The sequence below is a fragment of the Mobula birostris genome, chromosome 28, assembly GCF_030028105.1.
Source record: "Mobula birostris isolate sMobBir1 chromosome 28, sMobBir1.hap1, whole genome shotgun sequence".
Lineage (NCBI taxonomy): Eukaryota > Metazoa > Chordata > Chondrichthyes > Myliobatiformes > Myliobatidae > Mobula > Mobula birostris.
The window spans coordinates 7,387,879-7,414,146 of record NC_092397.1 but is presented as its reverse complement, the minus strand read 5'-3'; the positions used below and the strand labels follow the sequence as shown (position 1 = coordinate 7,414,146).

General features: G+C 51.3%; 1 protein-coding gene across 1 annotated transcript in view; it reads left to right on the top strand.

Annotated features, from left to right (window-relative positions):
• The first annotated feature begins 7,781 nt into the window (after positions 1-7,781).
• bbs1 (Bardet-Biedl syndrome 1) overlaps positions 7,782-26,268 on the top strand; it is a 76,981-nt gene continuing 58,494 nt past the window's right edge. The window contains exons 1-8 of the mRNA XM_072246025.1: positions 7,782-7,859; positions 8,226-8,299; positions 10,798-10,832; positions 13,457-13,729; positions 17,368-17,414; positions 19,766-19,804; positions 20,890-20,962; positions 24,343-24,474. Of these exons, the coding sequence (XP_072102126.1) occupies positions 7,840-7,859; positions 8,226-8,299; positions 10,798-10,832; positions 13,457-13,729; positions 17,368-17,414; positions 19,766-19,804; positions 20,890-20,962; positions 24,343-24,474 (693 nt within the window). The 5' untranslated portion in view covers positions 7,782-7,839. The remainder of the gene's footprint in view (positions 7,860-8,225; positions 8,300-10,797; positions 10,833-13,456; positions 13,730-17,367; positions 17,415-19,765; positions 19,805-20,889; positions 20,963-24,342; positions 24,475-26,268) is intronic.

Genomic DNA, 26,268 nt, shown 5'->3' with positions numbered 1-26,268 from the left:
CTCTCCCTTCCCCCCACTCTGTCACCTCCCCCTCCCCCTCCCTCTCCGTCACCTCTCCCTTCCCCCCACTCTGTCACCTCCCCTTCCCCCTGCCTCTCCGTCACCTCTCCCTCCCCCTCCCTCTCCATCACCTCTCCCTTCCCCCCACTCCGTCACCTCCCCTTCCCCCTCCCTCTCCGTCACCTCTCCCTCCCCCTCCCCCTTTCTCCCCTCTCCGTCACCTCCCCTTCCTCCCTCCACTCCGTCACCTCCCCTTCCACCCTCCCTCTCCGTCACCTCTCCCTTCCCCCCACTCCGTCACCTCCCCTTCCCCCCACTCCATCACCTCCCCTTCCCCTCCGTCACCTCCCCTTCCCCTCCCTTCCTAACACATCCCCCTTTCCCCTCCCTTCCCATCACCTCGCTATTCTCTCTGCCCCCCCAGCATCTCCTCCATTCCCCCTCCCTTTCCGTCACCCCTCACCCTTTCACCTCCCACCTCCCTCCCCCACACCTCCACCTCCACCTTACCCACTACCTCTTTGACACCTTCCCCTTCTTCCCTCTGTCCCCTTTCATCCCCCACTCCCTACACCCCTGCCTCCCTCTCCGACACCTCCCCCCTCCCCCTCCCTCACACAGACTAACATCCAAGTCGGGCAGAGACTGTGACCCGGCCATAGTTTTGGGTCGGGCCAGAATGAGGAATCACTCTCCCCTCCTGGAGTAACAGATGGACGTGGTTGGTTGTTTCCCTTCCTCGGTCACTCACTCACGTAAAACAGGCCAGTGTCTCCCCAGAATCCTGTCTCCAGCACCTCAAGGTTGTGAGTTCTGCCAGTGGCTCAGACTTAAACGCCAACGGCAGGGGCATAATTTTTTCTTAATTCACAACAGAGCTACCAGCATCTAAAAGAGCTTTAACAGGTCTTCCATTGACTTTTACTATTATAAACATCGGCTCTTTTTCCTCACCTGTTTTCTAATATCATACTTACGTTATTGTGACGTGTCTAGTGTGGTCGTGTAGTGGGTCGTGCTTGTCGCTCTCACTCTCAGCTCCCACCGCTGGCGAGAGGACTCGGGAACAGGAGAGCTGAATGTGTTAGTCTCTCCCTGCCAGTACACAGCCTCTTCGGCGACACACGGAAACTGAACTCCTCTTGGACTCAGGCTGAGCTACAGAGGACGGGGAGGAGGTCCGGCCCCTGCACAACGTAGCACGCAGGCCCACCGGTGTGTGGACACGCCCTGGTGCCCGTGAACCAGATCCCCAGCGATGGGTAAATAGCCCCACTGCCTCGTGGGCAGCCTCGGGAGAGACGGAGGCTACGGGAATAAAACCCAGACAGCAAATCCGGAGTGGAGCCCCTGAGGTGGCCGGACGTCACTGAACATCCTTCCGGCAGCTCCGGCAGCCGAGCTGGTGACAGACGTATTGCTTCATAAGCTTTCCTTTGGACTCCACCGGTGAGGCCGAGAGGGGGATCTTGACGACTGATCTCCATACCTTCAGCCCAGGCTTGTGCCTTGGAGAAGTCGCAGCAACAGAACCAATACAGACTGACCATAGAGCACACTATATTTCCATTGTCCTTCGAGACAGACGGATGCCATCATCTTTATCATGATACACAATCATTGCAGTCCTTATCATCATCATCACATCCTCCCTCTCTTGGAACCGTAGAAGTACATTTAATCCTACAAGGTGACAAAATGGAACCTGTAAAATCCAGAGTGCTTTGCTATAAGCTAAGTGTGTACGTGACAGGAGGCATGTAATGTCCAGATCACGATTCATTGTGTAACTAAGGGGAGGACGAGCACTGCAGCTGTCAAGTGGAGGGGTTGACTCCCAGAACAGACTCCCAGCCAAAGAACAGGCTGAAAACTTGTATGAAGAAACAAACTTTGTCAGCCGTAAGTCAGAAGCCGCCTGCCAACCATGAGGAGTGGAGGTGCTTCTCCTTGCGAGTAATAAACACCCTTTTGAACAGATCCATGCTGTGTGTGTGTGTTTTTTTGGGGGCTCTTTGTTATAAGACAGCGAAAGGTACACGACAATTTGGGTTTCTTGAGAGGAGACACAGGGGACCTATGACCTGGTCGCCGGCAGTGGTAGCTAATAAAATCCTTGGAAGAAACTACCAAGGGTTCATTGGTCTTACTTCCGCAGAGTCCCTTGAAGGGTTAGTGTCTCCGTCGCTTCAGAATGATGGCCGCGATGGCGCCCCCTGGCGGGCACCGAGGTACTGCAGGGCAAGTCGGGTCACCCTTTGAGTCCGTCCTCCGGCTCGCGCTCTCAGACCCGTGTTCTGGTGTCCGGAGGAAGAGCTGGCGGCAGCTGCTCCAGAACAAAGGCCTCACCAATCTCCTCCTTGGACTTCTGCGCTGGTCAAAGCCACCAGCGGTAGAGACCCCCCCCTCAGGCGATGATACATCTTGGTGGGTGGCACCTCTGGTACTGGAACGGAAGCCTTGGCGACAGGCTTCTGCCAGGATATGAAATTCAGCCAGCAGCACCCCCTTCAGGTCAGGGTAGTGGTCGGCCCTCTCTTCATCCATTGCAGTGCAGGCTTTGACTGCCTTCCTTGTCAGCAGTAGCAGGAGCCAGCAGGCCCACCTCCTTTGGCCATTGCCATGTCCGGGCCGTCCTCTCGAACCTGAGGAGATCGTTCCCAATATTGTCAGGCCTCGGAGTTCCCTTCTGGAAACATCACCTCTCCTCTGCCGGCCAGAGAAAAAGGCTCTGAACAGGTTTTCCAGGGAAGGTCCGGAGGTGGTGCCTCTCGAAAGCCCTTCTGCTTCTGGCTGAAGTTCTTCTTCCTCTGAGGCCTCCACGGTTTCCCAGGGATCAGTTTTAGCCTCAGGGGCTTTCCTGACATGGGACCGCAATCCCACTCTCCCCAGAGTTGAACCCAGGTTAAGATTTTACCACTAATGCTGTAGGGTATTTCATTTGATGGCTTGCTGTAGAAACCCTGTGTTCTGCTGGTGGTGCTTGGGCTACCGTTAAAGATAAGGGGCTGTGATGCTCAGCTTAGGAACGTCGGGGCGGCCAGTCAGGGTGGTGGAACTGGGAGAAGGTTCCAGAGAAAGCTGGGCGGAGAGGTCTTGTGATGGGCGCTGGTGGGGGTCGAGGTCCTTTTCGGCAGGAGATGGAGAGAGAAGAAGATCGAGAGGACCGGCAATAGGACTTAGAACATAGAACATTGAAACCTACAGCACACTACAGGCCCTTCGGCCCACTATCTTGTGCCGACCATGTCACCTACTCTAGAAACTGCCCAGAATTTCCCTATTGAATAGACCTCCATTTTTCTAAGCTCCGTGTACCTATCTAAGAGTCTCTTAAAAGGCCCTATTGTATCCACTTCCACCACCGTCACCAGCAGCCCATTCCACACACCCACCACTCTCTGCGTAAAAAAACTTACCCTGACATCTCCTCTGTACCTACTTCCAAGCACCTTAAAACTATGTCCCCTTCATGTTAGCCATTTCAGCCCTGGGGAAAAGCCTCTGGCTATCCACACAATCAATGCTTCTCATCATCTTGTACACCTCTGTCAGGTCACCTCTCATCCTCCGTCGCTCCAGGGAGAAAAGGCTGAGTTCACTCAACCTATTCTCATGAGACATGCTCCCCAATCCAAGCAACATCCTTGTAAATCTCCTCTGCACCCTTTCTATGGTTTCCACGCCCTTCCTGTAGTGAAGCAACCAGAACTGAGCACAGTACTCCAAGCGGGGTCTGACCAGGGCTGCAACGTTACCTCTTGGCTCTTGATCCAATTGGATGGCGTGATTTGATGGAGTCCAAGATGGGAAGTTCTGCCGTTGATCAGTGAATAGGTGTTGGCTTTGGGCACACCCAGGCTTTTGGGAGATCTGAACTCCAACCTTGTGCACATTTGACTGTTTACTATAAGGGGCCCTCTTATTTTTTTTCCTTTCTTTTTCTTTCTTCTTTGATAACTGTTGATTAAGCTGACAATTATAAACACACCTTCTTTATAATTGTATGCAGTGTGTACGGTCTGTTATTTCTAGCCGACAGATAATTACAAGTGGGCGGTACTTGCTCCGATTGGGGTTCGGGTGGTCAAAACATCCCAACCTCCCGGGTTTGGCGGGACCCAGGTCATACTGACCCGAGGTGTACGGAGTCTGGGAAAGCCGGGTTTCTCACCGCTGAGCTGTCAGCCAGGGGTTAGCGAGCCGCATCTCTAGAGACGCCCCGTAAAGCTAGAGCTTTACTCTCTGGAGGATGAGAGGAGACATGATAGAGGTATACAAGCTATTAAGAGGAATAGATAGAGTGGACAGCCAGCGCCTCTTCCCCAGTGCTCAATACAAGAGGACATGGCTTTAAGGTAAGGGGTGGGAAGTTCAAGGGGGATATTAGAGGAAGGTTTCTTACTCAGAGAGTGGTTGGTGCGTGGAATGCACCGCCTGAGTCAGTGGTGGAGGCAGATACACTAGTGAAGTTTAAGAGACTACTGGACAGGTATATGGAGGAATTTAAGGTGGGGGGGTTATATGGGAGGCAGGGTTTGAGGGTCGGCACAACATTGTGGGCCGAAGGGCCTGTACTGTGCTGTACTATTCTATGTTCTGTGTTCTAAAAGGGAGGGGTTCGGTTAGATACGTGGGTTATGACCGAAGGGGGAAGAAAATGGCTGGAGTTGCTCGGTAATTTTGTGCCAGGGTACTTGTGAGGCGTGTCAAACATCAAACTGGCTGAGTTCTCACGGCCCTCTGTTGAGATTTAACGTCTAGTATTTTTGAGCACTTTGTACAATAGGCATCCCTCTAATGTTATGTCTTTTTTTTTTGCTTATTTCTTTTTTATACATGTCTGAGCTAGTATGCTTTTGTTGATCTCATTGTTTGTTTTGGAAAATTTTGAAAATAAAGTATTTAAAGAAAATCAAACCGGCGATAGTGAATGAAATTAGCGGGAAGAAAACTGCCAATATTTACAAAATAAGATCTATGATAAACACAGTAATAGCTCCTTGCTTATTCTTGTCCCGTATGAACTCCGGGTGGTTCCAATCTCTCCCCCTACTGAGAGCGACGAGCCCTGTTTATTAGGCACCGGGACGTAGCATCTTTAGTTATCAACAAAGTTAGCTTCAGACTGCACATGAATCAGAACATGATGCGCCCCACAATCATATTACAAAACAAACAGAAATATCTAACTTAAGTACAATATATACGCATTTACACAGCCCCCGTTATTAAAGAAATGGAGTATTTCTGCCGGGTATGGCGGGAAGGCGCTATGAAGCCAACCTGAGCACACCGGCTCGGTTTGGAATGAAACTAAAACTGTGATGTCTCACTACACACATAAAAAACGCTGGCGGACGCAGCAGGCCAGGCAGCATCTCTAGGAAGAGGTACAGTCGACGTTTCGGGCTGAGACCCTTCGTCAGGACTAACTGAAAGAAGAGCTAGTAAGAGATTTGGACTCTGAGTGTATGAGGGATAACAGTGCGGATGCCGGTGAAGACATTGGAGTGCGTACTCTCACCGTAACAACAGCAGAAAGTCAAGGCAATGTTTGCGTGTGCGCGTGTGAACATGCGTGTGTAAAGGCTGATTTATACCTCTGCGTCAACTTGACGTCATACTTACGTAGGGATCCGCGTAGGGAACCTACGTGGATCCCTACGCCGTAGCCTGACGTGCACCTCTCCCAAAATGAAACTACGCGTCGCGGCAATGCAGACTGCAACAACTGTGATTGGTCCGCCTGGTAGCATCGCATTTCCTCCTACGCTGCAATAGCTTCCCATTGGGCGACAGAAGAGCAGGGAAGGAACTCTGGCTGCAATGCTTTCCATAAACTTTACAGACCTCCGAAATGATGGAGGACGCATTTCACTTTTACAAGAAAAGACGCTCGCTTTAAACCTGTTTACCCCGAGAAAGACTACCATGACCATGAAGCCTTGCGTGGGCGGGTGAGTGTGCATGCGCGACGTGAGCAAATTGCAGCGCGAGGCAGACACACCAACGCACAAGTATGAATGCTCACAACGCGCGTAGGCCATTTGCGTAGGTCGCGGCGTCGAGTTGACGCAGAAGTATAACTCAGCCTCAAGGAGTGCGAGTGCTCCCCGTCGTAGGGAGGACGCGACTGTCGCGGGCCGAGTCAAAGATGGTGACAGACCAGCATCTAGGAGGGAGATTGAAAATTCGGCAGAGTGGTGCCACAACAACAATCTCTCTCTCAATGTCAGCAAGACCAAGGAGCTGAGCGTAGACTTCAGGAGGAGGAAACCAGAGGTCCATGAGTCAATCCTCATCGGGAGAATCAGAGGTGGAGAGGTTTAGCAATTTTACATTTCCCCATGTTACTATTTCAAAGAACCTGCCCTGGGCCCAGCGCGTAAATGCAATTGTGAAGAAAGCCGAGTAGTTCCCCTACTTCCTTAGGAATCTGCAGACGTGACACCAAACCTTTGACTAACTTCTATAGATGTGTAGTGGAGAGTGTATTGACTGGCTGCATCACAGCGCGTTATGGCAATACCAATGTCTTTGAACAGAAAATCCTACAAAAGGTAGTGGATTTGGCCCAGTACATCACGGGTAAAGCCCTCCCCATCACTGAGCATAAATAAAGGCATCCGTTAGTCTTGTGAGACCATGGATCTGCCCCTGGAAAGTCTTCACTCTCCAGGGTGCAGGCCTGGGCAAAGTTCTATGGAAGACCGGCAGTTGCCCATGCTGCAAGTCTCCCCTCTCCACGACACCGATGTTGTCCAAGGGAAGGGCACTAGGACCCATACAGCTTGGCACCAGTGTCGTCGCAGAGCAATGTGTGATTAAGTTCCTTGCTTAAGGACACAACACATTCCCTTGGCTGGGGCTCGAACTCACGACCTTCAGATCACTAGTCCAATGCCTTAACCACTTGGCCACGTGCCCACTGAGCAACTGTCGTAGGAAAGCAGCATCCATCGTCAGAGATCCCCACCACCCAGGCCGTGCTCTCTCCTCACTGCTGCCGTCATGTCTTCCATACAACCTTTGCCCAGGCCTGTGCCCTGGAGAGTGAAGACTTTCCAGGGGCAGATCCATGGTCTCACAAGACTAACGGATGCCTTTATTTATGCTCAGTGATGGGGAGGGCTTTACCCGTGATGTACTGGGCCAAATCCACTACAAGAGCCTCAGGACTCGCACCACCAGGTTCAGGAACAGTTACTACCCCTCAACCATCAGGCTCTTGAACAAAAAGGGATAACTACACTCATCTATTGAGATGTTCCCACAACCAATGATCGCACTTTAAGGACTCTTTATCTCATGTTCTCATTATTTATTGCTATTTATTGATATTTACATTTGCAGAGTCTGTTGGCTTCTGCACTCTGGTTGATCTTTCTCTGATCCTGTTTACAGTTACTATTCTATAGATTTGCTGAGTATGCCCGCAGGAAAATGAATCCCAGGGTTGTATATGTTGACATATATGTACTTCGATGATAAACTTACTTTGAACTTTGACTTTTGTATTTTTTGGCTTTTGCACCTTGGTTGGTGTGGTCTTAGGTTTATGGCTATGGGATTTATTGGGTATTCCCGCAAGAAAGTGAATGTCAGGACTGCATATGGTGACATATATGTACTTTGATAAATTTATATGTGATACGAAACTCCTCCTCCCCTACTGCTTATTATTTTTCCTCCCCCTCCCTCTCGTGTACCCGCACCGAGCCGTAAATCCGGGGGGCCGGAACGAATGTTCAGGAGGAGGGGACGGTTGCCAGTGCGGGACCGGAAGCGGGTTGCCGTGGCGACGAGGCCTACACAGATCGGCGAGGAGCGCGGAGCATGGCCGAGGGCGGGGAGAAGTGAGACGGGGCGGACGTGTTTGCCTGAGGGTGTGGGGAGCGGGAAGTTTCAGTGGGGTGGTGGTCGGGGTTCCGTGGGACTGGTTTGCGTTCTGATCCTGGCTTCTGCCCCCCCCCCCTTCCTTTCCAGTCCTGACGAAGAGTCTCTGCCTGACTCGCTGACTGTTTATTCCCCTCCGCAGATGCTGCCTGTCCTGCTAAGTTCCTCCAGCATTTTGTCTGTGTCGTTATGTCTCCCTGGAGGCAGAAGCAGATTGCTTCTTCTTGCAACCTCCAAGCCTGTGTGCCGGACGCGATCCTGACTTCTATCAGCTGTACAGGCAGTTCTAACGATTGTTTTATTTTTTTTCCCCCTCCCCTCTGCAGCGAAGCTAATGCAAAGTGGCTGGATGCCCATTACGATCCTGTGGCTAATGTCTTCACCTTCTCCTCCTGTGTGGGTAGGTGGATCACAACCAAGGTGCTGGAAATCCGAGCCACACGCCCCAAAGTGCGCTGGGGAAACTCAGCAGGCCGGGTAGCATCTGTGGAAAAGAGTGCAGCTGAGGTGGCCTGGCTTGCTGGGTTCCCCCAGCATTTTGTGTGTGTGGATCGCCTGTTAACGCTGCTATTCAGTGCATTTTGTTTGGGGTTTTGACCTCACCCCGGCCAGTCCCATCACACATCCCTTCCCGTCCCTCCCGCTGCCTGGCTTCTGTCACCTCACCCATCTGTCAGAACTTTTCCAAGAACCGCACATCCCATTGCATGTCCCTCAATAGAGATGTGTACGGGGGGAACATGATTTTTTTTTGTTTCTCCATCTATATTAATAATCTGGATGGTAATGTGGTAAAGTGGATCGTCAAATTTGTGGGTGACACCAGGGCCGGGGGCAGGGTGCGTAGTGGATAGAGTGAGGAAGTTATCAAAGCTTGCTTGACCGTACTGGCTGGAATTCAGGAGAATGAGAGGCGGTCTTACCGAAACACATAAAATTCTGGACAGGATAGATAAGAAGCAGGCAGGAAAGTTGTTTCATAGTCATACTTTATTCATCCCGGAGGAAATTGATTTTTGTTACAGTTGCACCAGAAAGAGTTAGAGTTAAAAATAAACTTGGACTAAGATGTTAACTGTCCTGTGCTATCACCAGTGGGATCATCAGTTGATAATAAATAGTAATAAAACCATAAATAGTTAAATAGTAATATGTAAATTATGCCAGTACATTATGAAATAAGTCCAGGACCAGCCTATTGGCTCAGGGTGTCTGACCCTCCAAGGGAGGAGTTGTAAAGTTTGATGGCCACAGGCAGGAATGACTTCCTATGACGCTCTGTGCTGCATCTCGGTGGAATGAGTCTCTGGCTGAATGTACTCCTGTGCCCAATCAGTACATTACGTAGTGGATGGGAGACATTGTCCAAGATGGCATGCAACTTGGACAGCACCCTCTTTTCAGACACCACCGTCAGAGAGTCCAGTTCCATCCCCACAACATCACTGGCCTTATGAATGAGTTTGTTGATTCTGTTGGTGTCTGCTACCCTCAGCCTGCTGCCCCAGCACACAACACACATTGGTAGGTGAGACTAGAACTAGGGGGCATAGCCTCGAGATTCGGGGGAGTAGATTTAGGACGGAGGTGAGGAGGAACTGCTTTTCCCAGAGAGTGGTGAATCTGTGGAATTCTCTGCCCAATGAAGCAGTGGCGGTTACCTCAGTAAATATACTTAAGACGAGGCTGGATAGATTTTTGCATAGTAGGAGGATTAAGGGTTAAGGGGAAAAGGAAGGTAGGTGGAGATGAATCCATGGCCAGATCAGCCATGATCTTATTGAATGGCGGAACAGGCTCGACGGACCAGATGGCCAACTCCTGCTCCTATTTCTTAGGTTCTTTTGATCTTATGCAGTGGGATCTAGACCAGTTGGAAAAATGGCAATGCATGAAATTAGAATTTAATACAGGTGTGAGGTGCTACACCCTGGGAGGACAGACTGGGACACTGAGACGTGTGTGGTAGAACAGGGATCTGGGAATACAGATTCATAATTCCTTGAAAGTGGCATCACAGGTAAATTGGGCCCTAAAGAGAGCTTTTGACATATTAGCCTTCATAAATGAGGGTGCTGTGTTAGACTGTTAAATAGAAATTATATCATTGTAGATTTACAAGGATGTTGCCTGGATTGGAGAGCGTGCCTTGTGAGAATAGGTTGAGTGAGCTAGGTCTTTTCTCCTTGGAGCGACGGAGGATGAGAGGTGACCTGATAGAGGTGTATAAGATGATGAGAGGCATTGATCGTGTGGATAGTCAGAGGCTTTTTCCCGGGGCTGAAATGGCTAACATGAGAGGGCGCAGTTTTAAGATGCTTGTAAGTAGGTACAGAGGAGATGTCAGGGGTAAGTTTTTTGCACAGAGAGTGGTGAGTGTGTGGAACGCACTGCCAGTGATGGTGGTACAATAGGGTCTTTTAAGAGACTCTAGGATAGGTACAGAAGCTTGTAATGTGTTGTAGATTTCTATGTTCTAAGGCCAAATTTGGAGTATTGTGTGCAAGTTTGGTCACCTACCTGCGAGATATCAATAGGATTGAAAGAGTGCAGAGAAATATTTAAGGAGAAGTTTCTTCACTCAGAGGGTGGTAAGAATGTGGAACAGGTTGCAAGCAGAAGTGACTGTGGGTTCAATTTCAACATTTAAGAGACATCTGTCCACCAGGCGGCAACCTTTCCCAAGTATCTTACCCACCTGGTGAACACGTAGAAAGTTGTATACTGCAGTACCAAGCAAAAAAAAAATGGCAGTAAGAATGAAACACGGGACGTCACCCTGGGCCTTTCTCATCCTAACTTTAAACTCTGGCCGTTAGCTCTCTCAAACAAGACTCGGCGCAGAGTGAGCTGGAAACGCAGAACAATTCATTAACAGGTCACCTCTTTCCTTTACAGCCCTGGCAGACCTGCAAGGAGATGGTGAGAATAAGGTAATGGGAGCCTTGTTTCTTGTTAATTAGTTTGGTATAACATGTCTACACGTCGAGAAGGCAGTGCAGTTAGACTCACTTTGCTTAATGGGTTTGTCAGTACACCGGTGTAAGGGGGAAGGAAATGATTGCTAATCCAGATCTGATGCAGCATAAAAATACACGCACAATATGCATAAATAACACAATAAATATAAATACATAAGATTTTGCCTCATGTCATCATCATTATCTGCTGTGTCATATGGCGAAGATGATCACGGTCTCGTGGCGGTGATTGTCCTCGGCAAATTATTCCACAGAAGTGGTTTGCCATTGTCGCCTTCTGGGCAGTGTCTTTACAAGGCGGGCGACCCTCAGCCATTATCAATACTCTTCAGAGGTTGCCTGCCTGGTGTCAGAGGTCGGATAACCAGGATTTGAGATGTGCACTGGCTGCTCATATGACCATCCACCACCTGCTCCCATGGGTTCACGTGACCCTGATCGAGGAGGCTAAGCAGGTGCTACACCTCGCCCAAGGGTGACCTGCAGGCTGGCGGAGGGAAGGAGCGCCTCACACCTCCTTTGGTAGAGACGCATCTCCACCCCGCCACCCTTGTTTGCATAGACTAGTTGTACATGAAGTGACACTGGGTATGAGGTGTAACAACAGCAGAGAAGTACCTGAAAACACAAGACAGGGTGATGGCAGGAGAACTTCTTCCTGGCAAAGGAGAGCAGGTCTATAATTTCCACCTCACCTCCTCACCAGAATTAGAAGCAGAAATGTCAAGACTGAGGCCCATGGTGTTTTGCTGAGTTGCGTGTGTAACGGCAACTCAAACAAGCCGGTGTCGCTGCCGGCGACCGTGCGGGGAGTTACCTTGTACGACTCGCCCTCCGATCAATCCTATCATGTTGATAAAAGTCGAAGAAGTGCATTCAGTTCTTTGTTAGCGACTAGCAAAACAGACAATCTTGACACGATGAAACTAAAACTAGTGGTATTAAATGTAATCAAGTGAAGTTAAACGATTTCAAATGTGATTGAGCAAAGCTAAGCAGTCACCAAAGATATGACATGTCAGTCCCCAGCTCTAAAACTGACCAGAACAAAGCACGATTACATAACTAAACCATTTGCTTTTACCACATCCCCACCCAAAGGTTCATTTCTATTTACTTATTGGGCTACAGAGCAGAGTAGACCCTTCCAGTCATTTGAGCCATGCCATTCAGCAATCCCTCGCTATAACCTAGCCCAATCGTGGGACATACACAGTGACCAATGAGCCTACTAACCAGTACGTCTTCGGACTGCCGGGGGAAACCCACGCGGTCACGGGGAGAACGTACGAACTCCTTAGAGGCAGCAGCGGGAATTGAACCCATGTCGGAGCGTCGTGCTGACCACTGCGCTACTGTGTCGCCCTGTCAGAGAATGTGTACAGTATACGACCTGAAACTCTTACTCTTCACAGACATCCATGAAAGGAAAGGCCATAGAGTGAATGGCGGAAACATCAAAGACCCCCTCCCCCTTCGCACAAGCAGGAGCGTTGGCCCTCTCGCACCCCACTTGTGCCAGCAGAAGCACTAGTCACCCCCCCCCAACTTCCTCACCATGCAAGCAGCGGGAGAAGCCCCCCACCCTTCCCCAAAGAGACCTGATCCAGAGTCCATTGAAACTACAGCCCGTAACCCAGCACTTCGGTGTCTCAGAACGGGCTCTCTCTCTCTCTCTATCCATCGCGAGACAGAGAGAGAGGTCGCCCCTGCTGCGACGAGAGCGGAGACCAGCAACGTGCTGTTCCGAGGCTACAACCTTCCCACTAGTTACCGTGAGAGGCGCACAACACAGAACGCAGTGCCGACCGGAAACGGATGCTCGGCCCCTAGCGTGCGGTTGGTTCCTAGGGTTAGGCTGGAATTATTTCAGAGCTTAACAGGACGTAGCTGAGACCTGGCTACACGAGGAGGGAGCGCTTATCAAAATGGCCACCTCCTGCAGGCTGGCGGTCCCCCCCCCCCCCCCGTGCAATTAGTTCCAGGGCTGCATGTCCGTCCTTAAAAAGACAAGTATGTGGATTGGAAAGGCTTAGAAGGTATGGTCCAAATGCTGGACTTGCTTGGATGGGGCACCTGGGTTGGCATGAAGGGCTCTTTGTGTAACATGTACTACTCTGGTTTAATAGGGAGGGGCTGAATGTCCTTGACTTATTTTCACCACTGCTGGTTGTCCTTCATATCCAACAATGACATGAGACCAGTGCGGGTCAGGTTTTAAAGTGGAGCCAGCGTTACACTGGGGCAGTTCCGTTCTCTTGACCCCAGGTCCGGTGGTCCGAGTGGCCGCCACAAACTGGGGTCTTCCCCGGTTGCAGTGGATGGCCGTGTCTTCTTCTGTGCCTCGTCGTGCCCGTCGCTCTCCCCGGAGCGTTGCAGGACCGCCTTCCTGGCCTTCGGATCTCACCGTAGATCTTGTCCGCCCAGTCCACCGCGTGTCCCTATCTCTCTGGGGTACGAGGCTACCCTCCCGCCTGTTGAAGCAGTGCATCGAGGACAGAGCTTGGAGCCACAGATGAGAGCTGGGTGTCTGGTGGGGCCCCAAGTTATTAACCGCGGTCTGTTGTTGGACTCAGCTGATCATCGGCGACCTGGGCACGGGTCAGTACAACGCGAAGCTGAAGGTGTACAAGGGAACCAGCATGGTATCGGAGCACGCGCTGATGGACCTGCCGACTGGCGTCATCGCATTCCTCATGGACACCAACGAGCCCAGGACTCCCGCCGTGGCGGTCGCTTCCGGACCCTACATCTACATCTACAAGAACCTCCGGCCCTACTTCAAGTTCACCCTGCCCTCCCTGGAAGTCAACTCAGTGGAACAGGACGTGTGGAACCAGGTCAAGGAGGTAAGGAAGCCTTCAATAAACCTTAATATGTAAAGAAATAAAGAGTCGACGTTTCAAGCCTCGGCCCTAAACGTTGACCGTTTACTCCTTTCCGTAGGTGCTGCCTGGCCTGCTGAGTTCCTCCAGCATTTTGTGTGTGTTGCTCTGGGTTTCTAGCATTTGCAGAATCTCTTGTGTTTGAATAGTTTGTTCATAGTGGAGTGTGGAACACAAACACACAGAAGAGACCGCTGGGTCTGTTATTCCCGCCCCAGCTCCGTTAGCGGGCTCGCGGACCCCCCTCACCCCCTCTGCTCCCTTCCCACAGCCTGGCATGTGTTCCTTCTTCCTGTTTTCCTACACTTTAACGTTTCAGGAACAGCTCCTTCCCCTCCGCCGTCAGGTTTCTGTACGGACAGTGTATCCATGAACACGACCTCACTATTTTCACTCTCTTCTTAACTGTTCAATGATATGCGCTCAGAGGCACTTCATTAAGTACCTCCTGTACTTATAAAACAGTACAGCTGCTGCTGAAACCCATCCTCTTCAGGATTCAATATGTTCTCTTTTGCACACTCCTTACTGTCATAACGGGTGGTTACTTGAGTTACTGTCGCCTTCCTGTCAGCTTGAACCAGTCTGGCCATTCTTCCCCCTGACTTTTCTCACTAACGTGGCGGTTTCGCCCACAGAACTGCTGCTTTTTTTTCCGGTCCTTTTTTCCACCGTCCTCTCTGAACCATAGAGACCGCTGTGCGTGAAAATCCCAGGAAATCAGCGTTTTCCGAGATGCTCGTTCCAGGGTCAAAGTCACTTCGATCACATTTCTTCCCCCATTCTGATATTTGATCTGGGCAGCAACTGAACCTCTTGATCGTGTCTGCATGCTTTTATGCATTGAGTTGCTGTCACATGATTGGCTGATTAGATATTTTCATTAAGGATCAGGTGTACCTAATAAAGTAGCCAATATTTCTTGTAATTTATAGTGCTTTTTAATAATATTGCATTGTACTGCTGCGGCAAAACAGCAAACCTCATGACATATGTAACTGATATTTAACCTAATTCTGGTTCAATCACCTTAACATTACGCCCCCTCATATCAGCCATTTCCATTCTGCGAAAAAGTCTCTGGTCTTTTGATCTGTGCCTCTAATCATCTTGTACACCTCTATCAAACCACTTCCCTTCCTCAATCGCTCCAAGAAAAAAGTTCCAGAATCTCTCGGGCAGCACCTTCCGGATCACAGCGCAGGGCGTTAAAAAGATTTCCCTCCTTTCCCTGCTGGTTCTTTAGCCAAATGCCCTCGCTCCGTGGTCCTCCTTGGCCTCCTGCCCTCAATTAACCCCCTCCTTAGCAATGGAGAATGAGGTGGGACTTAAGTAGTGAGGTGTGAGGCATAGACTGAGTGGACAGCCAGCGACCTTCTTCCCAGGGTGGAAATGGTGAATACGAACGGGCGTAATTTGAAGGTGATCGGAGGAGAGTATAGGGGGAGATGTCAGAGGTAGGCTTTTCTAAACACTGAGCGGTGGGTGGGTGGGGTGAGCAGCCTGAACAGTACCTCGCTATTTTTTTTGCACTGCCCTATTTTATTTTTCATAGATTTCTAATTTCTTGTTTTAATTTATAGCATATTTTATATATTGCACCATACTACTGCTGTAAAATGACACACTTCACGATTGGATCCTCGATCCCCTCACTAGTCAGTTCGGATCCGCAACAACATCTCCTCCACGATCTCCTCCGGCACAGGTGCGCCACAGGGCTGTGTGCTTACTCCCCCCCCGCTTTACCTGCTTTACACTTACGGCTGTGTGGCTAAGCACAGCTCCAATGTCCCGTTCAGGTCTGCTGAGGACACCACCGTCGTGGGCCGATTCACAGGTAGCGATGAATCAGCATACAGGAGGGTGATTGAAAACCTGACCGAGTTGAGAGGTTGCTGCTGTGCTCGCTCTTGCTCAACGTCAGCAAGACCAAGCAGCTGACTCAGACACCCCGCCCTGCAAAAACGCATTTCAGGGACGTAGCACCATCAATTTGCGGGAGACTTCCGGGGCAGGTGGGATGTCTGCAATAGAGTAGCTCCTTAGCAGCCGGCCAGCTAGTTTAAATAACGTTAGCTATGCTGATGAACGAATGACATCTGTTAAACTCACCTCAACATGTCTTTTACAGTCTTAACCCACCATGGGCAATAGAAAAGTCACTGTTGCAAACAGTGCAGCGAGCAACACTGTCATTATTTTTGACCTCTATTAGTCAGGGATACACTTTAGTGTAGTCTGGGGTGACATACGTTTTATATTTCTTTTGGAACACCCTGCCATGGCGCACTCTCGCTTGCTTTCTCTCTCTCTCGCGCTCTCTCTCTCTCGCGCTCTCTCTCTCTCGCGCTCTCTCTCTCTCGCGCTCTCTCTCTCTCGCGCTCTCTCTTGCTTTCTCTCGCTCGCTCTCAAAAAAATTGATTTCCGTGATATTGTATATAATTTGCGGGCATCAGGGAGCCACTACTAATATGCGGGAGACTCCCGGAACTTCCGGGAGAGGTGGGATGTCTCCTGATTATTGACTTCAGGAGGTGAAAACCAAAGGTCAACGAGCCAGTCCTCATTGGGGGTTCAGGGATGATAAGGGTCAGCTACTCTAAATTCCTCAGTGCTTGTCATTTCAGATGACCTGTCCTGGGAGCAGCGTAAGAAAGCACAGCACTGCCTCCACTGTCTTAGAAGTTTGCGAAGATTGGTCATGACGCCTAAAACTTTGACAAACTTCTATAGATGTATAGATTGGACAGTATGTTAATTAGTTGCATCAGAGCCTGATATGGAAACACCAATGCCCTTGAACAGAAGATCCTACAGAAAGTAGTAGATACGGCCCAGTGCACCAGGCGTAAAGCCCTTTCCACTCTCGAGTATATCTACATGAAACGCTGTCGCAGGAAAGCAGCATCCATCATCAGGGACCCCCACCACTCAGGACTTGCTCTCCTCATCAGGAAGAAGATACAGGAGCCTCAGGTCCCACATCACCAGGTTGGGGAAGAGTTATCACCCCTCAACCATCAGGCTGTTGAACCAGAGGAGATAACTTCACTCAAATTTACTTGCCCCACTACTGAGATGTTTCCACAACCGAAGGACTCATTTCAAAGATCTATTGCTTATTTATTTATTGTGATTATTTCTTTTAGTATTTTCACAGTTTGTCGTCTATAGCACACTGGTTGTCCTCCCTGTTGCTGCGGTCTTTCATTGATTCTATTACGGTTATTGAACTTATTGAGTATGCCCACAAGAAAATGAATCTCAGGGTTGTACATGGTGACATACCATCACCTTTGATGATAAGATTACTTTGAACCTTGGACCTCTTTAACCTCTGAAAGAAAGTTTCTTGAAACTCCCATCGGGGTTATGATGCCTCGCAGTGCCAAGGGAGGGACCTCTCTGTCGGAGGGACAGAACTGGGGAAGTGGATGTTATTTGGGATGCAGTTGAGAGTGGGCGGATTAGAGAAAAAGGATTGGTGCAGGCTGGATGGGTCGAGTGGTCTGAGGTGCGGTGTCCACGTCCAGGTCGTCTGCGCTGTTTTCGGCGCGGATGAACAGTGTGCGTTGAACTAATTTGTTCTCTCTGCTCAGGAGAAAATCGACCCGCTGACCGTCAAAGAGATGCTGCAGAGCCTCCGGTGAGTTAGCCCTCGCGGTCAGACTGGATCAGTGCGTCACCTTGAGGGGGTACTCACCGGGGGAGGGGGCGCAAGGATCCCCATTCTGACCAAAAGACTCTGCGGCAATGAACTCCCCAGATTCACCACCCTCTGGCTACAGAAATCCCTCCTGGAGTCGTCCTTCTATCCTGAGGCTGTGCCTTCTGGTCCCAGACTTCCCACTATCGGAAGCATCCTCTCCACGTTCACTCTATTGAGGCCTTCCAATATTCCATAAGTGTCAATGAGATCCCCAGCCCCTCAGTCTTCTGAATTCCATCAAATACAGGCCCAGAGCCGTCAAACACCCCTCACATGTTAACCCTTTCATTCCCAGGATCAGTCTCTACTTTTATTCCCTACTTGTACTCCGGAGTTTCCCTTACCAGTTTATTCAGTTTTTAGGCAAAGGAGCAGTATTTGGCCCATTGGGCCTTCTCCACCGTTCTATCACGGCTGATTTATTTTCCCTCTCAATCTTGTTCTCCCGCCTTCTCCCCGTAACCTTTGGCACCTTGACTAATCAAGAGCCTGTCAACCTCTGCTTTAAATACCACCAATGACTTGGCCTCCACAGCCGTCTGTGGCAGTAAATTCCACACTGTGGCAAGCTACAATCAGCCTTAACGCACTGTGGCTTTTGGGGAACATAGAATTGTACGGCACAGTACAAGCTCTTCGGCCCACGATATTGTGCTGTCCTTATAAACCAGTCTCAGATCAATCTAACCCTTCCCTCCCACGTAGACCTTCATGTTTCTGTCATCCATGTGCCCATCTAAGAGGCTCTTATATGTCCGTAATTATTCTTCCTTTACCCTGTGTAAGAAAAAATTGGAGTCTGACTTTCCTCCAATTACCTTAAAATTATGCCCCCCCCCACCCCGGTATTAACCAGTTCCACCTCAGGCAAAATCACTGGCTATCCACTCAACCTCTCATCCTTTTTCCACTCCAAAGAGAAAGTCTCCAGCTTGCTTGACATCTCCTCACAAGGCATGCTCTGTAATCCAGGCAGCACCCTGGTAAATCTCCTTTGCACCCTCTGTAAAGCTTCCACAACCCTCCTATAATGAAGCGACTAGGACTGAACACAATTCGGGAGGGAGGGCGAATCTGTCTTTAGACCATTGACCATTACCGATTTGGAAGATGGTTGGATCTCCTGCGTTACGCACTCGCTGAATTCAGAGCTTCTCCATTCCCAGCCTGCAGCACATCATTGCTCCGCCGCCAGTACCTGATCTTCCAGTTCTCTGGAATTCCCTCCCAAACCTCTCCGCCCTTCCGTGAAACCGTCTCTCTGTCCTTGGTCACTTGCTCTGATATCGCCTTAAGATGCTCAGGCCCACGTTTACGTGTTAACACCATGGCACTTTCCTTTGGAGATGTAACATTGTCAGGGCTGCATCAAGTCTGAATAAGGACAACTGTTCTCAACATTGTCCAGTGGGGAAGAAGAAGCTCATCTCTCATTTTTAGCCACGTACAACCAGCGTGCTCTCTAATTTTATTACAATCAACGTTCTCCTTACTTTTATTCCACCGTTTCCCTTACCAATTTATTATTCAGTTTCTAGACCATCAGACATGTGAGCAGAATTAGGCCGTTTGGCCCATTGAATCTGCTCTGCTGTTCCATCACAGCTGATTTATTATCCCTCTCAACCCCGTTCTCCTGGCTTCTGGCCGTAACCTTGGACGCCCTGACTAATCAAGAACCTGTCAACCTCCGCTTTAAATATGCCCAATGATTTGGGGTCCAGAGCTGTCTCTGACAATGAATTCCACAGATTCACCACCCTCTACCTAAGGAAATTTCTCCCTGTTTTTGTTCTTTATTCTGAGACTGTGCCCTCTGGTCCGAGACTCCCGCATTATTGGAAACATCCTCTGCAAATCCACTCTATTCAGGCTTTACGATATTCGATAGGTTGCAATGAGATCCCCCTCATTCTTCTAAACTCCAGTACAAGCCCAGAGCCATCAAATGCTTCTTTTATTCCCAGCATCATTCTTATAACCCTCTGCTGGACTCTTTCCAATGCCAGCACATCCTTTCTTAGATAGAGGGCCCAAAATTGCACACAATACTCCAAAAACGGTCTGACCAATTGCTTATAAAGCACGTTCTTGCTTTTATATTCTAGTCCTCTCAAAATGAGAGCTAACAATGCATTTGCCTTCCTCACCACCGACTGAACCTGCAAGTAAACCTTTAGGGAATCCTGCACAAGGACTCCCAAGTCCCTTTTGCACCCCATGATTGTACACGTGTACCCTTTGCAGCCCTCAGAGTGGTCATTTCTCTCATTCTGCTTATACCACAGGGACAAGGGAGATGTTCCCCTGTCAGCGAGATCCCTGAGGTGAGTTGACATCTGATGATGAATTGCACTAGATGGTGCAGGAGGGGACTGCAGAACCACTGGCAAATAATCCCTTACTCTAGACCATGGGGTCATTAACTCTTTCTAAGCCATGGACCCCCACCATTAACTGAGGGGTCCGTGGACCCTAGGATGGGAACCCCGGCTCTTGACTGTTCCCGTGGTTTGGTGAAGCCCCCTGTCTTGCCCTGGAGTTTGGCGGAGTTCTGCGCTGTCAGTGTGGCGGCGCTGACGGAATGCCTGGCTGCCCACGCCGGTGCTGTGCTCGCGCTGCGAGGGAGGGGCGCTGGGAGAGTGCTGCGCTGCGGGAGGGGCGGCGAGGAGGGATCGTTGCACAGTGAGGGGTGTTGTACAGATGGAGCACCAGTCTGTGAGAATGGTGGTACAGAGGGAGCCCCACACGATGAGGGGGTGGTGTAGAGAGGGTATCACACTGTAGCAGGAACGGGACAGCTGGCGCCCCACGCGGCGAGGGGGCGGCACGGAAAACGTTGTACTTCCACAGGGGCAGTGCCGAAGGAGCTCCACTTGTAGGACAGGGGCTGCGGAGGGAGCACCATGCTGTTTGAGGGGCGGCGAGGAGAAAGTGCTGAACTGCAGGAGGGGGTGGTGAGGAGGGAGCGCGGCGCTGAGGGTTGGGCAGTGAGGAGGGAGCGCTGTGCTGTGGGAGGGAGCACAAACTCCTTGGACAATTGCCTTTTACATTTCCTCTCCCCCAGAGTGAATCTAAAAGCTCCAGTAGTCATTGTTGTAAATGCTACGGAGAAACTTGTTCTCAGTGTCCTGGGCACAGTATTTATCCCACAAAAATCATGACTGGAAGATTGTCGCACTGTCCTCTGGGAACTTGTGTGCTAATTGGCTTAAGTTTGATCTGTGTTATCGTGGATGGATTTCTGATGTCCGGGGTGTCGGAGGTTTCAGTTTACATTGTGGGCAGCTGGTCCAACTCGCTGTCACGATCAGTAGCCCCCAGCGGACATGGGGGAATGTAGCCCAGGGAGAGTGGTTAGCTTGTGGGTCTGAGTTCCCGACCTCTTCACCTGGGTCTTCTCCTCACTTAGGTACCTGATGCTGGAGCCTCACGAGATGGAGCCCTTCGCCAGTCTTCACAAGCTGCAGCCCATCAAACGGCAGGTACGTCCTCAGCGACTGCAGGTGTAGCCGCTGCCCTCCGTTGCCGCACGGTGACGTGTCTGGCTGGTGTAACACTATCGCAGCACCACTGACCCAGGTTCGATTCCCGCTGTACGTTCTCCCCGCGACCACGTGGGCCTCCTCCCGTATTTCAAGGGCGTGCGAATTAATAGGCTAATTGGTCGCCGGGTTATAACTGGGTAGCTGGGCCGGTTACACAGGAGCCGAGTTCATGTGGCTCCGTTTCAGGACTGGGAGCACCGAAGGAACAAGCCACCAGCTGCCAACTTCATCTGGAGCACGGTTCAGCACTCTGCAGGATACAACGCCCCCTGCCTCAGAATGCAAAATGTTTGCAAAATGCTTTATCTCCGAATAAAAACTCCCCCTGGAGGAAAACAAACAGAGAAAAATTAACCTTCGAACCCTAACCACAGGTTAGGAGTTAATTGGTCACGCTGGTGTAACTGGGCAGAGCGGGCTTGTTGGGCCTGTTACTGTGCTATAAGACCATAAGACAAAGGAGCAGAAGTCGGCCATTCGGCCCATCGAGTCTGCTCCGCCATTTTATCGTGAGCTGATCCATTCTCCCATTTAGTCCCACTCCCCCGCCTTTTCACCATAACTTTTGATGCCCTGGCTACTCAGATACCTATCAATCTCTGCCTGAAATACACCCAATGACTTGGCCTCCACTGTGCTGTATCTCGAAATACATCAGACAAATAGCATTTCCTCCAGCTTCCCCCTGGTTGTGTGAGTAAGCTTGAAAATTGGACGGGTGGTGGTGAAGGCAGGGGAGGGTGAGACGTGAGGTTCGGTGGCCAGGGGAAGTGGCGGGGTGTGGGGGGAGCGCGGAAGATGGTGGGGGCCAGGAAGGGGGAGGATTGAAACGTAGAAACAGCTTGGTAGCAGGAACAACGTTAGGAGGGGTTGAAGCAAGATGGGGGGAGATGAACGGGAGCAGTGTGCTGGTGGGGATAAGAGTGAGAGAGACTCGGGGGAAGGCACGCGACTGTGGGGTGTGCTGGGTCGCGCTGTAGGAAAGGGGCGACTCGGTAGCAGAGTGGCTAGAGTGAAGCTTTGCAGCACGAGCGATCACCGATTGGGGTTCAAGTCCCACCACGGCCCGTGAGGAGTTCACACCTTCTTCCCACGACTGCACAGGCTTCCTCCGGGTGCTCCGGATTCCTCCCGCCTTCCAAACACACGCGGGTTACGGTTCGGGAGCCGTGAGTTGTGGGCCTGCTACGTCGGTGCCGGAAGTGTGGCGGCGTTTGCGGGCTGCCTCCCCCCACCCCCCCCTCCCCAGCACGTCCTCGGACTGTGTTGGCCGTTCTTGCAAATGCCACCTTTCACTGTGTACTTTTCGATGTACACGTGACAAATAAAGATCTTTATCCTGATCTCAGACTGCTGGAAGAACCCAGAGCAGCGTCGATGGGAGATGGATGCTGGACATCTTGGATAAAGACCCTCAGTCAGGACCCTGTTGGTCATTGGCACAAACGAAGCATTTCACGGCAACGCACGCTCAATGCTGGGGGAGCTCGGCGGGCCAGGCAGCATCTGTGGAAAGGAGTACATCCGACATTTCGGGCCGAGACCCTTCACCAGGCCCGGCTGAAGGGTCTCGGCCTGAAACATTGATTGTTTACTCATTTCCATAGATGCTGCCTGACCTGCTGAGTTCCCCCGGCATTTTGTGTGTGTGTGTGTGTGGCTTGGATTTCCAGCACCTGTGGATTTTCTTTTGTCTGCAGTGCATTTCACGGTATGTTTCAATGTACATGTGACAAGTAAAGGTAATTTTTATCTTAAAGCGTGGGAGAGAAGATGGGGTTGAGGGACACAGAGAGATGGCAAAGGTAAAGTGGGGCGGGGAGTTCTTTGAGAGACGGGGTTGGGGGAGGAGGTGAGATGGTGGGCCCAGGGTGCGGCTGATTATGTGTGTGTGAGGCGGGGGTGTCGTGTCAATAAACAGATACACACACATGTAGTGCTGGAGGAACTCAGCAGGTCAGGCAGCATCTGTGGAGGGGAATAAACGGTCGATGCTCAGGGCTGATACCATCATAGCTTCTCGCTCCTTCCTTTCCAGACCCGATGAAGGGTCTTCCGCAGCGCGGCGCTCACTCCTCAGTTCCCCTGCCCGACTTGCTGAGTTCTCCCAGCGTTTTCTCTGTGATCTCCAGCATCTGCAGAATCTCTTGCGGTTATTAATACATGGAGCCAGTGAGACTGAGCTGACCCAGGGTCAGACACGACTGCTGCCCGGAAGTAAGGAGTGAAGACAAGCTGGGGGGGGTGGGGGTGGTTTGTCAGGTGTGGAGGACTCTCTCTGCAGCAGGTCTGGCCATTCAGCCTGTAGTTCGGCTGAGAGTCGGTGCGAGGCTCCACACATAACTGCGGGTCAGTGTTACTGCCGCTGAGGGCGGTAGATGGCCTCAGTGCTCTGGGGCCAGTGGCCGGCTCAGCTCCATTAACCCCGCGTTGTCAAGAGCAGGCGCTGGATGAGAACAACACTGATCCTGCTTCTTGGAGCCGAGAGCTTGCCAGTGCTCTCTGAGGCCCCAGGGAATGGCTGGGGGGTGGAATTCACCTTTGCATTCCCAAGCTGACTGCTACTCCAACAGCTGGGAGATAAAGGGAACTGGGGATGAAGGCTAGAAGACTCTCTCTGTACTCCCTCACTCCTTCCGCACTCCCCACCCCACCTCCTGCACTCCCTGCCTGCCCCTCTCCCGCGCCACCCTCCCCCTCCCGACTGCACCCCCTGCCCTCACCCTCCCCGACTGCGCCCCCTGACCGCACCCCTGCCTGCCCCTCTCCTGCCCTCGCCACCCGCCCCCCGACTGCACCTCCTGCCCTCACCCTCCCGACTGCGCCCCCTGACCGTACCCCTGCCTGCCCCTCTCCCGCCCTCGCCACCCGCCCCCCGACTGCACTCCCTGCCCCTCCCCTCCCAACCACACCCCTGCCTGCCCCGCGCTGCCCGCCCCCCTCCTGACTGCACCCCCTGCCCTCCCCCTCGACCACGCCCCCCCGACCACACCACTGACCGTCCCTGTCCCGACCCCCCCCTTCCACACATCTGCTACCTCCCCTCTCCCAAACTTCCCCCCCCCCACAACCTTCTTTACCCCTCTCCCCTTTCCCCTGGCAGCCTGCACCCTCTCCATCACTCTACCTTCCCCTTCCCCCTACTCTCCCTCTCCCTCATCCCCTCTCTTCCTCACCTCCACCTCTCCATCCACCCCCTCCAACACCTTTGCCACCCCCATCTTCCCCAAGCCCTGTACATCCTCCCCGTGTGTGTGTGTGCTGCCTTCCGTAGGCGAAGCCCCCCCACCCCCTCACTCTCCCCTCATGTTTTGCAGACCGTGATAACGTGCATGGGCACGCTGAACAAGAACATGGCGGACGAGGACGCGGTGAGCTGCCTGGTGATCGGCACTGAGAGCAAGGACGTCTGCATCCTGGATCCCGAAGCGTTCACCATCCAGGCCAAGGTAATCCGAGGGGGGAGGGTGCCTTTGGACCGGTGAGGCCCGGTAATCAGACGCAGGGGGTGGTGACGGGTGAATCTTGGCAAAGGATCCACTGTGGTGAGGGGTTTGAATAGCTGGAGACACCAGCTAAATGTGGTGCAGTTAAGAGGTCGTAATGAGCCACTAATAACCTCGTGCTAACTTAAATTTAGATCGTGGCCTTATTAGGGAGTGTACATTGTGGCCTTAAAGGAGCAGCCAACACTAAACTCAGAATTTCCTCTGCTATTAAATATATAATTGTGCTCCAAGGCTGACTATTTATGAGTGTCTGTGTGACGTAGTGGGTTATCTGAAATACATACAGTGCAGGAATGTTATTTGGACACCCTGAGAGACCTGTCCAACGTAAGGCGAGAATGAGATAAAGGTTCTGAAGATCCATTCGTCACATGTACAGTGCATCGAAATATCAAAGCTTACAGTGCAACGCGTCGTTGGAACCAACGACCAACGCGGTCGGAGGCTGGGCTGGGAGCAGCTCACAAGTGTCGCCACGCTTCTGTCCCGAACGTAGCACGCCCATGTGTGTCTTTGGAATGTGGGGCCCCCCCACGCCCCCGAGGGACCCCCACGCGGTCACTGGGAGAACGTGCAAACCCCTCATCGACAGTGGCGGGATTTGAACTGGGCTCGCCAGCCCTGTGATGCGTTGTGCTGCTGTGCGGCCACAAATCAGAGGATGAGGAGGCTCCTTAAGCCGTTCCATGTCGGCCACTGCCCTTCCAGCTCATCTTTGAACCCGGCTTTCCTACCAGGTCCCCATATGCTCCAGATCCAGTATTGTCCAGCACACGGCTTTTCCCAGCCTTTTCATGAGCCGCAAGAGGTCCAAGGCTCTTAGCCGATCCCACTACACTCGGTCTTGAATGCCTGATTCTCATCTTTTCCCTGAGGCCGAATCCCGAAATGCTCCAGATTCTCCCAGCATGTCCCGTATCGCCTCCTCAGAATCTTGTACGTTACAAACAGATCCACACCCCCCCCCCCCCCACCTAGCCTTTATAAATGTTGGCTGCTACAACAATGCCCTTGCCTCAGAAAACCTGTCCATTGAAGGAAAGCGGTCTAGATTTAGGGGAGGAAGAAGATCGGGGAGGGGAAGTTGCTGGGTAAATGGGTCGGGGGGGGGCACAAGAAAACAGATTAAAAGGATTGAAGAGATTGGCTTTATTTGTCGCATGTACGTCTAACCACAGAGTGAAGTTCTGATTCTAATTCTGCTCCTCTGTCCTTTTGCTCTGATTGTGTTGTTTGTGTCTTTGTTTAATGATGTGCCCTGGCAAGTGGTGCCATGTTCCTGGCACCAACACAGCATGCCCGCCACTCCCCGTTTGACCCACCGCCGTCCAGCAAAAGGTTCAGGACACTGAAAGCCAGAACAAATAGACTGAGGAACAGCTTCTATCCCAGAGCTGTGGCCTCCATCACACCACTCCCACAGAACAGTGACTGAAACTGTGAGCACACACAGGGACTCAAATACTTGCACTAACGACACTTTGTGCATTACTGTGATATTCTGGTGCTGCTGCAGCTTAATTTCTGCTACTTATCCATTTAATACTGTTTTTCTATTACTGTCTTGTTTTTATCTACCGCTTTATTTAATTGCCTGAGAGGAAGCCAGAGTTCCATTGTACCTATGTATAATGACAATAAAGATCATTCAATTCAATTCACTTACCCTGACCCCTACGTGGCCAAGTGGTTAAGATTGGACTAGCGACCTGAAGGTCGTGAGTTCGAGCCCCA